The 14,347-nt window shown below is 40.0% G+C and overlaps 2 protein-coding genes across 3 annotated transcripts in view; one reads left to right on the top strand and one right to left on the bottom strand.

Annotated features, from left to right (window-relative positions):
- LOC125023573 (beta/gamma crystallin domain-containing protein 1-like) overlaps positions 1–5,445 on the bottom strand; it is a 40,267-nt gene extending 34,822 nt beyond the window's left edge. Inside the window, exon 1 of the mRNA XM_047610923.1 lies at positions 5,080–5,445. Coding sequence (XP_047466879.1) covers positions 5,080–5,414 — 335 coding nt within the window. The 5' untranslated portion in view covers positions 5,415–5,445. The remainder of the gene's footprint in view (positions 1–5,079) is intronic.
- A 16-nt stretch (positions 5,446–5,461) lies between these two features.
- ccr6b (chemokine (C-C motif) receptor 6b) lies at positions 5,462–9,898 on the top strand. 2 transcript variants are annotated; one of them, XM_047610926.1, is made up of 3 exons: positions 5,462–5,600; positions 6,786–6,885; positions 8,505–9,898. In XM_047610926.1, the coding sequence occupies exon 3, from the start codon at positions 8,515–8,517 to the stop codon at positions 9,619–9,621; it is 1,107 nt and encodes a 368-aa protein (XP_047466882.1). In that variant the 5' UTR covers positions 5,462–5,600; positions 6,786–6,885; positions 8,505–8,514; the 3' UTR covers positions 9,622–9,898. The 2 variants fall into 2 exon arrangements, with proteins under 2 accessions (XP_047466882.1, XP_047466883.1); XM_047610927.1 differs by having other exon boundaries at positions 5,488–5,619.
- The last annotated feature ends 4,449 nt before the right edge of the window (positions 9,899–14,347 follow it).

The raw sequence follows: 14,347 nt of genomic DNA, 5'->3' as shown, positions 1-14,347 counted from the left end.
TATGGAGTCCAGATTATCAGGAGAGACTGCATTGTGGGTGAAATACAATGTAGTTAATTAAGTCTTTTCCATTTTATAACACTTCCTCATTGTTTCAGGAATGAAGTCAAACGTGCCACAGTTATTAGCAACGAGTTCTTTGGTAATGACAACTTAACATCAATAAGATACAAGATGACACTTAGCATTTCACCAATAGCTAATAGCTAACACTAGGAATACTGTGGTCACAGACCAGGTTTTGATAATACATGACCATGTGAACAAGCACATGATCTTTGCTCATACTAGGGATCATATAGTTCAATGTGTAGAACAGAATGTGAAATGTGAAAGCTTTGTTTAAAAAATGTGCAAGCAGGTGAGGTAGTATAAGTACCAAGTCCCCTTCCTGAGTTAGAGGGGTGGATGACGGTCAGCTGCGGGACTTACAACCAAGAGACAGAGGTTTGATCTTTAGCTAGTTAGATTTTCAACAACTAAAACAGTTAACTGAAGCATTGTGTGTAAATGGCAGCCATGCAGTTTCACCCCCCAACAGGCGGAAATAAACCACAGAGCAATGAATCGGGACTTTAAATTCACAGATAAATGAGTAAATGGCAAGTTCAACAGCCAAAACCATCTGAGTCCATGTTATGCACACAAACACTTTCACTGTCAAACACAGTCTGACCCCACCAAAATTCAAGTTCACCTGCCTGGAAGGTTCAGCCATGATGACTGTGGTTGTTTGGTAGCTCAGCAAACTCGCTCGACAGGCCTGCTCCTCTTTTTTGTCAGTAAATGATGTGTCTCTGATCACACAGATCACATAAATGATAAATAGCTGAGGTTGGTGTCTACTAGGTAATCTTCAAATAATTGAATGAACATCCATTTTGCACCCCTTGTTTGCTTGTTTATTTTTTGTGTGTATGAATTTGTGCTTGTAAATGTAAAAAAGTTGAAATAAAATATATATAAAAGAATAGCTGAGGTTATATTTGCGTGTTATTGATTTTTATGCTTCTGTTGACTGCCATTAAATGTATACATTTCGACACAGTTAGAAAACATAAAGGTGAGGCTAGTTGCTGACTATGAACGATATAAATGCTCCAAATGAAACAATGTTAATTCTGCGACAGAGTTTAAGAGTAGACTGCTACTGAGAAGTGAAAGATGTTCTAATCTAATCACTCATCTCCTGCTGTGAGTTAGTTATTAATCAGTTTGTGATTTAAGCCATTCATTCATTTTGAAGACAAAGAGTCTTGTAAACTGTAGGTCTCTTTCTTTTGGAGTTCTTGAGTTCAGACGGATCTATAACTTCACCACTTTATTTTTCTATACTATATTTCCCCTGTTCTCTGTTTCCTGAACCTTCCTCCTGTTGCTTATTTTGGGCCAAGAGTCTAAGATAAGAGTGTGTTGTATTGACAAGATCAGTGGATAAAACTGAAACTAAACTGAACTGTCATGTTTACAATTCATGAGGGAGATACTGATTGTTAGCTGTTAGCTGGGATACTACCTTTAACCACAAAAAATGAGCCATAGAGTGGTGACGGGAAAATTTAGGCAAAGGCTGCAATATGCATCCTTTGGGAATTATAAATGTATGTATGTTTTAAAAAAAAAAAAAAAAAAAAAAAAACATTCAGTAATTAAAAAGAGTTGCTTTAAGTAGAATGGAATCACATCTGCAGTTATAAAAGTACATGTTTGAGAACAGCCAGAAAGTACAGTGGCTCCTTGATGTTCAAATACCTACCTAATAGGCCAGAAGGCACAACAAAGACCAAAATGATGTCAGCTGCAACAAATTAAACTTGGTTGAGCTTGCTCACTTTTAACCAAGGCATCTTCATAAAACTATTATCCACACCTGAGTCATGATCAACATCGTAATTCAAATTCACCTCAAACATCAGGCAAGGTATGAGTTGAATTAACTGAGACTGATTGACTTGTCAATACCTGCACTGCTATCTGTGAAACCACAGGCTGTGACAGGCTTATCTGGTCCGCAAAATTAGATCACCCTACAACACCGCATAAGTATTCAACTACTGTGACCCTCTGAATATCTGCAAGCACATTTGGAGAAAAAAAAGGGCCAAAAGACTGTGATATATATTCACACCGGTCAGATTCCAGAAAGTCACAGACCTGGAAAAGGCACTGTGACGCAACCAGCCCATCATTTTAACAAGACAGAATAAACACACCTCTTTCTACGGTGACCTCGTTCTCTTGCAAAGCAATCTTTTCACCCATAATCTATAGCATGGTGTCATGTATCTGGGGCAAAGGTATAGAATATACGACACATACTTAGATGATCCAGGCTGGCATGTTTGCTCAATCCCACAGAACCTAACTCATGAGGATCACATACAGAGGAGTAGTTGATTAACATAAGAATTATGATTATCATCTCCTACAGTGTCTTCAGTGGACAAAGTACAGGCATCAGGGGTTTGGAACATAGTTGAGTGAAGTAAAAGTCAAAACAGCACGCTCTTGTTAAAGTATTAATAAATGTTTTCAATCTATAATTGATTATGAATCTCATTTGCAAAAGAGTCACACTCTTTGTTTAGTTGGTGTGAGTTGGTGAGTAGTTAGTTTTAAACTTTTAAAACTTTAAAACCCCACTATTCTAATGAATAAAAACACTGATAAATGAAAGTGGTTTATAAAAGCGATGCAAAATCCAAACATCTAATACAACTACGAGGTAGTTCGAAGGAGAGGTACTGGCCTAACACAATCGGACATACAGACAAACAGAGATTATCCACATTATATAAAGCATGACACATTGCTCGAGAGCAGCAGCAACTTGAAATTGCCTAGTGACATATGCATATCTTGTTGAGAGTAATAAAAACCAACAATGCACATTATTTTTTCATTTGTGCGCCTTGAAAAACATTGTCCAAAGACAAGCCCAACATGTCATCGTTGAGTGGATACAAGTTCTGTGGTTTCTGCTCTAATTAAATTCATGTATTTGAAAGTTTGTCGCACAGTGGCTAAACATTTTATCATCACTACTGGACTGTAGGATTGAGGTACTTCAGTAAATAAAGTAAGATGATATTGCAGCTCCACATCTGTGAATGTGTAACTTGGTGCAAACACTTGAAAGAGGCCAATACATGCTATACAAACTCCTGTAACATGGTCAGATAGCTGCGGAAGCCCCCTTCCCTTAACATCAGGGGGTCCTTATCCAAACATTTCTACAACTTTCTGACAAAAACAGCCTCACATTCACAACCACTTTACTCGATGACTGACTGACTGAACACTGGGTGTGACCTTGTCACTCTAGCTTTCTTTGCTCATTCCTTCAATAACCATTTGTGACACTATTAATACGTTTAATCCAGGAATTCCTTCCTTCCTGGAGAGACAGTCTGAAAGTGCCTGAAAAGAACAACGACAACATGCCAATAAAGTCACAGCATGTCTAAAATAACCCAGCCAGTAACCATAATAGTTTTATAAATGCTAGTGTTATGCGTCTGTCTATCTGGCTGCTTGTTTTAGAGTTTCTCTGCCCATAGTAGTCCTATCAAACCCATGATAGTGAACAAACAAAATGGATTTTTATCTTTGACCCATAATGACGATTGCCAGTGTGATAAAATGTGTTTGCGTGCAGATGTGATATTTAGGAAGCATAGACAGGTTTGGAGCAACTGTCTGTGATAATTAATTAATTTAATGCACCGAGGCACTCACAACACAAAGTGACTAAACTATCCATCCAATCAAGCAGAGTGAGAAACATACAAATTAGACTAATTGTAAATACACACATCAGAGGATTTCAATGCTTGTGTTTTTCTCTTGTTAACAAGGGCACCATGCATCTCTCTGTCTCATGGGCGTGCAGCATCACATGTGACCATTAGTCATATTTACTCAGATCTAGACCATTTGTGGCACAATATGAGCTTGACTGAGCCAAATAAAAAATAATTGGACTGAACAGGGAAATAGCTCGTATCCTGCACAGCAGGTTTTTCATTTTAGCATGAAACATTTTGCTGCCACACAACCGACTGCGTCAACACAGGTTAACCTAATAACGTGTGACAATAACACCTGAGTCAGAGACAATAGCTCCCAACTCATCAACATGTTGGCTTTGACGTGGAATAAGACAGAGACATGGAAATATCTGGGACAAATAAAGATCTGGAAATCTCACTGTCATTACTGGGATCGCTTGAGGTTCACCAGCTTCTTTCTGAATCTTTAATTTAACCAGGAAATGTTGACTCAGAGTGCATATTCGCTGCTTCGCACAGCTCCCCACATTCCTATCAAAGTGCTGTGCAGTGCATGCAAAATGTTGCATGACTGGCTGGAAAGAAAGACTGAAGAGCTGAGGCACAAATGCCTTGCCCAAGGGAACCATAACAGGAGGGGGCCAGCCCCTGTTTCCCACTCATGCTCATTACAGTCCCACCCACTAAAGACCAAAAGTGTCAAATGAATCATTTAAACTGTATGATGACAAGGTAGGCAACAGAATCTTACGTTAAACAACAGGACATTTCTGTGTTCTACAGTTATCAAACCTGATAGTCAGAAAAGCAGCGCATGACTAAACTAGCCCTGCTCAAAGCTGCAACGTACTTCAAAACGTGCCAGAGGGGGAAACGGTTACTCTGTGAGAAAGTCACTTCAGCTGCTCCTTCTCTCCTGCCAGTTTGTGAAATGTGCTGCACAAACTCTGATGGACTGTAAAGACCCCCAAGGGAGGTTCAAGGACTCACTAAAATCACCCAGTTCACTTCTATGTGGGGGAATGTACAGTAAGAAGGTTTTGATCTGGTAATAAGCAGGCGGTGAGTTCATACAGTTACAGAAATGTAATGTGTGAGATTTGTTCATGTACATTGGGGGCCCTGGCCAACATTTGTGTTGGTTTATTGGTTTAAGGGTACTGTTTTTAATTATGAAATATATATGGTGGATAAAGCCTATCTTGTAAAAAGATAAAATAACAACAAAAAAACAATCATATTTAATATACATTACTTCCATGACATGCAAATAGCTTGTTTAGCTTACATATGGCTGTTGAAGCTGTCCAGTTCATCAGTCTCAGGGAAAAACGCCTCCTCTCCAGCTTCTTTGTTGCGCTTGGATTTCTTTCGTTTCAGCTTCCAACTACCAAACATCCGCCGTTTTTTCTTTTCTTTCGGGGAGGTGTGTAGGACATCACCGGGGAGCGTGGCGTTGTCGCCCGGGCTGGGGGGGGCGTCGCTGCCCGGCGTGGTGTCCGAGGGGGGGCTCCTGGGTGCCTCATCGCCGAGGGACCCCGAACGCCTCAGCTCCTTGTTCTCCTTCTCAGGTGACTTGAGTTTAAATATGTTCTTGACTTTCAGCGTGCCGGACTTACTCATGGTTTCAGATAAAGACGACAGCGTTCTGAAAGTACGAGCAGCGAGAAGGCATGAGGACAGCCGTCTCACCTGGAGCTGCTGGACAGAATGACAGAGGCAGACTGACTCCCCGGGAGAACCTGCAGGGCGGGTTACCGCGAGGATTGGGACATGCCCACACTACACACCGACCACGCGCGCCACCAGGTAACGTAGCTACAAGAAGGTGAGGCACGCAGAGGGAAAACACTTCCGATTGTAACATAAAATAATAATAATAATAATAATAATAATAATAATAATAATAATGATGATAATAATAATAATAATAATAATAATAATAACATATAAGCTTATTAATTTATTTATTTATGTGTCCTGTGGGGCGGCTGTGGTTCAGTAGGCTGAGCGGGTTGTCCATGAACCACAAGATTAGCAAGTCCTTAAACTGATTAAATTTTAATTGAATATGATTTAATTAATTTATTTATTTTTTTATTTACCATTGCTTGGTGTATCAAACAGCAGTTAACAATGAATGTGAAAAATGTAATGAGGTTAATGAGCCTCTGCAGTAAAACTTGCTTGAGGTGTGAAATTCGTATTTTTGCAAATCCCGACTTAGTAATAACACATCCGATCATGCATTCTGCCCACAGAAACTCTGAGTAGTTTTTAGTTGTGATGCACATTTTCCAGGTTTCTAATTATCCAGTGTCGACTAAAGTAACAGCTCTATCTGCTGGCCATGTTAAAGAACAACAATAGAGAGGTTAGTTCATATTACTTAATTTCTTTAAGCTTAGACGTTTAGTATTTAAAAGTAACAATATACCTTATGAATGGAGGATGACAAATACAAGTCTGCATAGAAAAATGAAATTACTGAGAATGAAAGAAAAACTAAACTAAACTAATTTCCAGTAAAACCAGACCTATGTTTGAGGTTGTAAGAAAGACAGTTCTTATGTTATGAGATGGTTTCAAACTGACGCATGTTTTTAAGGACAGAAAGTGTTGCTGAGGCAGGGAAGCATTTTTCAGTCAATAGTTTTTAAATTTGCCCTGAAAAATTCAGGGACTTGTTTTCTTCAAATTGTCAAACTAATTGCTTAGTTGCTCAACAACAGTACTATTTCTTTAAACATGGCTTTGCAAGGTGGTATGCCCTTTTGTACCAATGACGTCAGATGAGGAAGATCATGCATCTGCATAAGTTTGAGTTTAAAGTGATCAGAGAAGCACTTTCCTCACACAGTAGCAGAACTTGACATGACACCAAGTGGTGTGTTGTTTCAGATTCAGCTTCTTCTTTTGAGTTTTTTTTTTTTTTCTTGGTGCACACAGTATTTATAACATAGCCCCCAACTGCCCTCATTTTTTCACAAGCAGCTATTACTGTGGTGAAGTTCTGGTATCACCTTCTTTGACGTTACACCATCAAACCAGGAGGACGAAAGCATTTTCTGGAAGAGAATAATTATTCTGCAAGGTACGTTCTGCAAAGAAAATCTATGCTCTAACTTTTCAACATTTTGTGATGGATTAATTTTCCAGTTTGTTAACTGCACGATTACATTGTTTTTATATGCATCAACCATTTTGTCTTAGTATTTGATCAGTTTCTAACTTGACAAATTGCAAAATGAAAAAGAAAAGATCAGCTTTAAATCACTTTGATCCCCACAGGGTAATTGTTTTGTCCAAGAGTCACAGGATGACAAAGAACAAACGTGAACCAGGCATAGACATAAGAATAAGAGTCACAATTAAACCAAAATAAGATAAAATAAAATAAAATAATCATTCTCTTAAACCTGTAAAAGAATCTTTATATAACTTTTTACGGATATTTCTACAGATTCAAAGTAAGGTAAGGGAGTTTCACGGGTTGCATTAAATTTGATTAAATAAATTGTTCACCTTTAATGAACTGGTGGTCCTGGAAACAGCGAAACAGGATTATGTCAAGTTAGTCAGTAGAAAAGGCTCGTTACTTTCTCTCGTCTTCACAGCAGATACAGTATGTGTAAAACTTAATACCTTCCTCATTGTCTGGTCTCTTTATATACACTCAACACACTAGAAGAATTTAGGAAGTGAAAGCCCTGAAAAAAGAGATATTTGACCTTATCATGTTTGTTCCTTTGTTCTGTTCTTGTTATTTATATTAACTGGAAAATGACAGACGTCATGTTTCAGAACCACAGTCTCCATTAAAAGAATCAATAAAGTAATTTCAGTCTCTGTTATATATATATTAACTGAAAAATGACAGACGTCTTGTTTCAGAACCACAGGCAGAAATCAACAAATTTCTCGGTACTGACTGGCCTTGTTTCATTTCAATGACCTTCCTACACATGTCCCCATTTTTGTGATACATCTTAGATTGTGTCTGATAAAGCTCATATCAATTCCTGCCATCAGACAAAGCAGAGCACCGTACACCTTTGCAAGTACTTTCTTTGTGTCTAATAGGCCTGAAATTGGGTCATTCACAAAACAGAGGAAGAGTTTAAGTAGAACAGTGGCTTCTATCCTGTAAACAGACTGAAAGCTGTGATCAAAGTGTTACCCAGTCCACACAGGGAGCAGGATTTCCCCTTAAACTGAAAAACAGACTATACAATGACTATGAATACATATTTCTGCAATTCTACATCAGATATTACTGAGGTAAAAGTAGAACTATAATAGTCACATTAATAGTAACATTTTCCTATTACAAGTAAAAATGGAATCTGGAATTACACAGTCACAAAATGGATACAATTTAATAGTATTAGATATGCAGAAACCCTCCTATATATATAAATAGCATTCACTGATGTTATAATTTGTTAATGTTTAGCCATTTTCACCTGTTGTTTCATAGTAAAACATCATATTAGATCATATTTCATGAACTGGAAATTACCCAGAGACAGAAAATGGAGTAAAAAGTCCCCTATTATAATGTGTTGAAACTATGAAGTATAAAACATTCGGGATTTCACTGTCATTGTGCTTTAAAATGTGAGACTTATTTATGTGGCACTAGTTTTTCTTACTTCCGTGTTTGTGCAAACGTTTGCTGTAAGCTCTAAATGCTGTTCTTTTCTCCGCCAGATTACAAAACATGGAGGCAGTGACTCCATACTATGAAAACAGTACATACTATGACAGCAGTATAGATGACAGTGACTTCGACAGTGAGCTCTGCAACCTTGACCCTCACCCTTTGGAGGTCGTCGTCCAGACCTTCATCCACTCCATCATCTGTGGCTTCGGCCTGATTGGCAACACTCTTGTAATGGTCACCTACATATTCTACAAGAGAGCCAAGACGATGACGGATGTCTGTCTCTTCAACGTGGCTGTGGCCGATCTGATTTTTGTGATGGCTCTGCCGTTTGTCATATACAATGAGCAGCACAGTTGGTTGATGGGCCGTGTGGCTTGCAAGGTGCTACACTCTGCCTACAGTATCAACCTCTACAGTGGCATGCTGCTGCTTGCTTGCATTGGCTGTGACCGTTACATTGCTATAGTTCTGGCTAGGCGCTCCTTTGGTGCCCGCTCCCGCACTCTCATGTACAGTCGCCTTGTCTGCTCGGGCGTTTGGGTGTTTGCTGTGGCTCTAACTCTGCCTACACTCATTTACACTGAACTCTTGAGAGATCCTCCTCTGGGTACTGAGACTGTTACTGTGACCTGTGAGATGTCTTTCAGTGAGTATGAAACAGCAAGGTTGATGAAGGTGCTTGTACCCAGCCTTCAGATGGTCATTGGCTTCCTGTTGCCTTTGATCATGATGGTGTTTTGCTACTCATGTATCATATGCACCTTGCTGAGAGCACAGAACAGCCAGAGGCACAAGGCCATCCGTGTGGTGATGGTGGTTGTTGTGGTTTTCATTGTGTGCCATCTTCCCTACAATGTGGTACTGCTGAAGCACACCCTATCCCTCTTTGTAAAGAGGGGCTGCAGTGCAGAAAAGATCAAACTCCAAGTCCTGGGCTTTTGCAGAAGTGTAGCCTACCTCCACTGCTGTCTCAACCCAGTCCTCTACGCCTTCATTGGAGTAAACTTCAGAAGCCACTTCCGCAAGATAATGTTGGACCTGTGGTGCTTTGGCAAGAAGTACATCTACTCTGCCCGTTCATCTCGTGGGACTTCTGACGTTTGCATCTCAGGCGTGAAGTCCTCAGATGTCTGCAACAATATGTCATCATTCAGTGCATGATGTTTCAACAGTGCAAGCCCTTCATCCAGTCATCAAGCAGCCTCTCTGCCCCCAGTTGTAATAATAAGTAAATACGTTGAGTTTATGTCAAAGTGTGCTTAAATAGAAGTAGTAAAATGCATTTGAAATCTCTTTGTATCTTGAGTGTGGATTAGTTACCTTCCATATGAAGTTTTCTTGTATTAGGCAGTAACTTTCCTGCTGAATGTATTTTGTACCATGTAAACCGAACATCAATAAGAAGGAAAATAAAATGTATATATGATTCAAAGTTCCATTTTGTGTCACAGGCTGGCTTCTCAAATGACACTTCCCTTAGTACAATATTTTTATTTTCTCGGGGTTGGTTGGAACAGATATCTATTGGAAGATTTGGCTTCCTTATCAAGTACAGGATATTAATGATTTATATATTGTAAATGATATGTCACATTCTATCTGCATGACACAATCATCTGTACTTTAGAGAATAACTCTATGTGAAGAAATACGCACTGTACATGTTGAGGGAGTGTGCTCATTTAAAAGAGGTTAAAGTTCTTGATATTTGAAATACAGAAATAAAATACAGTAGTTTTCACATGGTCTGAACAAACAGTGTGTATTTCCTTTAACAAGACCAAACTAGAATAAAATTAAACTGTCTGACTCACATGAAGTTGGTTGGATCCTGTAACATTTGGACAACGCTACATTTTTGAAGCTGTTGTTATTGCACATTTCACTAGCAGCAGTGAGTACCTTTTTATTGACAGCTCCAAACAGTATGCACGTTGACTGTTGTGACAGTCTAGATAAGACTGAGGTGAAAGGAGAAGTGCGGCAGCTAAATTTGACGGTGTGCTGTTGCAGGCCCTGGGTTTCCACCACAGTGAGTACAGATGTACTCAGAGATAGCGATGCAGATAAAATCAGCGAATCTCTGCGCGGCACAGCACTCTTCCCCTTGTGGTTCATCGTGCTGAGAGAAAGATTTGGCATTTGTAATAAAGTTTGGGCTTGTAGCGACACTCAGTGAAATGAACCATGTAAAAGCTGTGATATGATAAATGGGATGCCATGGAGAACAGAACCCCTTTTGACACATTTATGGCATCCATTGGATAAACTGTAATAAAGATTTTCACTTTTCGTGTATCCAGAATATACTATACATAAGTTATATGCCCATCCAAAATATAGATTGTTTTTATAAGGACAGGTATATTTTCATAACAAACATTTAAGAATTTCACTTTTTACTTATTTTTCCTGGCAAGCCAGCCAGCTGGAAGCTGTGTGAAACTTGAAGGGAAGCTTGAATACGTTGACGCAACCACCTCGCCTGCTGCAGCTTCTACCGAGTACAATGCACGCTTTGTTACAAACTCACACATCCACTGTACGTAGAGATGTGTGTGGTAAACCACAGCAGGAGCTGGGTGGTGTACACGCAGCAGTTTATATGTCATGCTGTGTGAAAAAAAAAACAAAAACAATGTACAAACAGTGAACACCTGTGGCAGTGCAAGTCAATTGCAGCTGATGACATCCTGAGGATAGGGGGCAAATGAGAGACTGCAGCCTTTCTGATACTGCCATAGTACTTTGGCATCAGAAAGTAGCTGAACAGCACTAATCCTCACCTTTCGTCCACAGAATGTGCTCAGTGATCTATGTTTAATTCATATTACTTGACATATGCAGTATTCTCCCAGTGTTTCACAGGATTTATTTTGTGTAAAGTTGCAGGCTGATGATGATGATGACGATGGCCGTCCTGACTTTATGCTGTCCGTGCTGAGAGCACAGAACAGCCACCGGCACCATGTCATTTGTGAGGGTACAGCCTGACCTTTCACGAAACTCATGATCATCTGTGGAGTTTGGCAGCTTCTCATGCATCTGACCTCCTGCTGCGCTGCTGGTCCTGAGCCAGCGGGGTTACGCAAGCCTGGAATTTCAGAAGAGATGCTGTGTGTGTACAATCGTTGCAGCAAATGAATATTTCACACAGACACGTTTGAATGCCAGATTTGAACAGTAGTCCATCTCAATCTGGAGTCATCTGGACAATAGACAGCAGGCCTGAGCGGTGAGATACATGAGGGCTACATTTTTGTAGCAATTTAGAAGAAAGATACGCACTATTGTACAGAACTTATTACTGTCTATCTTCTTTCTTCCGTCCTGTGTCACTTGCTCCATTTTTAGGTCCTCAACCTACATATCACCAGACCCTTCTTGTGAGTCGGTAGTGATAGATACAGGCATGTACCAGTAAGCCACAACATTAAAACAACTGACAGAAGATGTTAATAACACACACACAAAAAACTTGAGGAACAACTCCAGTAAACATGAAGACCAGAACAAGGTGATGACCTGGCCTCCAACTTGACTAGATCCCAAAGGTCCCCACTAACCATGTACATTTGCTGATGAGTAACAACTGGCTAGGAGGCACAAAGGAGACCTACACAATCATACGGGAGGGTGGTCATAATGTTATGCCTTCCACCTGACCTAGTCAGCTTCTCACCTAGCTGTTCATATCACAAACAGCTGCTCTGTCTTTTACACTGTCCACCTGTTGCTGATGCAGTCTTCTCGCCTTTCTAATTGAAGCTTCTGAGACTTTAACTGTGTCGCAACTGTACTCAATCTCTAAAGACACACAACATTAAAAAACAAAACACCATGAGAAACTCTTTGTCTTGTCTGCAGTGGCTCAGCAGGTAGAGCAGGTGTCCAAGAAACCAAACGCCCAGTGGTTCCCACTGTTTGTGGGAATGTGTGAATTTGGACAAATGGGTGAAATTGACGCTTTGAATTTGAGACGTGTCACTGTGACAGTAAAGCCCACTGAGGACCAGGAGATAGAAAAAACACTGTGTAAATACAACCATTTACTAGTGGACTATTCCTCTAAGAGTGTTACCTTGTTCATAAATTAGTGCATAATTAAGAAGCGGTGTACTTTGAAGGAGCTAACTGGAGGTTAAAGCTGCATTAACTTTTTTGGCCTCTTGGGGGCAGCAGAATAAGCCGTGAACCATGGACTGGTGTGAACATGAAATGCTCAATTGTCACTTTCTATTTGAAACATGTTGGACGAGGTGGAGAAATATTTCGACCATATCCTTTTATAATATCCTTTGGACCTGCTCTACCTACTGATCCATGGAAGCAGTGACAGCACTGAGACACTAAAATAAAGACTACAGTCATATGATCCACTGTTATGAAGATATGAGTTAAAGCAGTTCTGTGCCCAGTGATAATAACTGTACAAATAAAAAATTAAAACCTTTCAGACATGGAGAAATGTTAAATCCTTTCTACAAGATCATTCTAGTGGCAGATTTGGAGGAATGTGAAAAAATTCAGGTCTCTCAACAGTTTCTAGCAGATTTGAACCAGTCACCTCTGGTCAGGAATTATGACATCAGGTTATATAGCATCCATTCATCTTCAGAGAAACGACAGCTTGTAAAAGACCATTTTACTGTGGTGATTTAGAGACCCCTTTAGCCCCAGGCTCATTCCAGGTAGCCCTCGTTCTGTTTCTCGCGTTATGGACATGCTATAACAAGGCCGCACCGGGTTCCATCTTTGGCGCCGAAGTGACTAAGAGTGGTCCTCCTTTGAGGATAAATTTACTCAAAGCAGATCTCTGGCGCCTTTTCATGGGGGGGCATTTTGGTAACCAGACTGGAGAATGTTCATCTAAGCATCTGGTATTTGATAATGAAGTCGCTCCTTTGACTCTTTCACCATAATTACATGTGATTCACTGTCCCAGGAGCCATCGCTGTTGAGGGGTTTTATTGTAGCAGCGTGGTTCACTGTGCATTGTTCATCTTTCTGTGTTTGTATACGATTCTGTAATAGCATATAATCTAAGTTGGGGACTTCTCCCTACACCTACCTTAGTTTTAAGCAGGAAACAGAAACTACCCTTCATTCTGTTATTAACTTGTTGATGGCTAGCAGGCAAATTCAACTTTTTAATACGTCTATGCAGAAATAGTACATAATGTTATTTGCACATGATTCTGTATGGGAAATGTTAAAAATATTTTAGCACCAGCACCTGAGATTATCTCTTCTCATGCATAGTAATGGGAAAGTCAGTGGGATGGGAACTATAATGGTGTAGTAGAGAAGTCGTTCTACATAAGACACCAAATAAAATGCAAAACTTTTTAATTAGAAATTAAACAAAAGTGTCAATGGTCTGAAGACCAGGAAAGAGTATAGCTGAACATGTGTGCATTGCCCTTTACGGTGCAGTTAATTACTGCCATTGCCAGTGACTTCACGCCAGTTTGGGTTTATCATTTTTATATAGTCATAACTGTAACCCCACACCATCAGGGCCACACTGTAACAGAGCTTTGTACCTGCTTTATCAAGAACATCACTGTTTTCTGTTCTGCTCTACTTAGCTCGTTCCTGATGGCAGCAGCCATCCCCAGCAGGATGCAGCCTGACACAGACACACACACAAAAACAGATTAGGAACAACTCAAAAAACATGAAGAGCAGCACAATGTGTTGACCTGGCCTCTAAATTCACTAGATCCCAAACTAATCAAGTATCTGTGGGATGATCCACAGAGGCCCCTCCCCCTTAACCCATAGGACCCAAAGACCCCCATTAACAACATCTTGTTGCCAGACACCACAGGACACCCTCAGAAGACCCACCCATATGAATTCTCCGACGAGTCACAACAGTTTG

The sequence above is a fragment of the Mugil cephalus genome, chromosome 17 (genome assembly GCF_022458985.1).
Source record: "Mugil cephalus isolate CIBA_MC_2020 chromosome 17, CIBA_Mcephalus_1.1, whole genome shotgun sequence".
Taxonomy (NCBI): domain Eukaryota; kingdom Metazoa; phylum Chordata; class Actinopteri; order Mugiliformes; family Mugilidae; genus Mugil; species Mugil cephalus.
This window is presented reverse-complemented; position numbering and strand designations above follow the sequence as displayed.

What these genes read in the sequence shown, in the direction of transcription:
- ccr6b (XM_047610926.1), top strand. Translation starts at nt 8,515, where the DNA reads ATGGAGGCAGTGACTCCATACTATGAAAACAGTACATACTATGACAGC.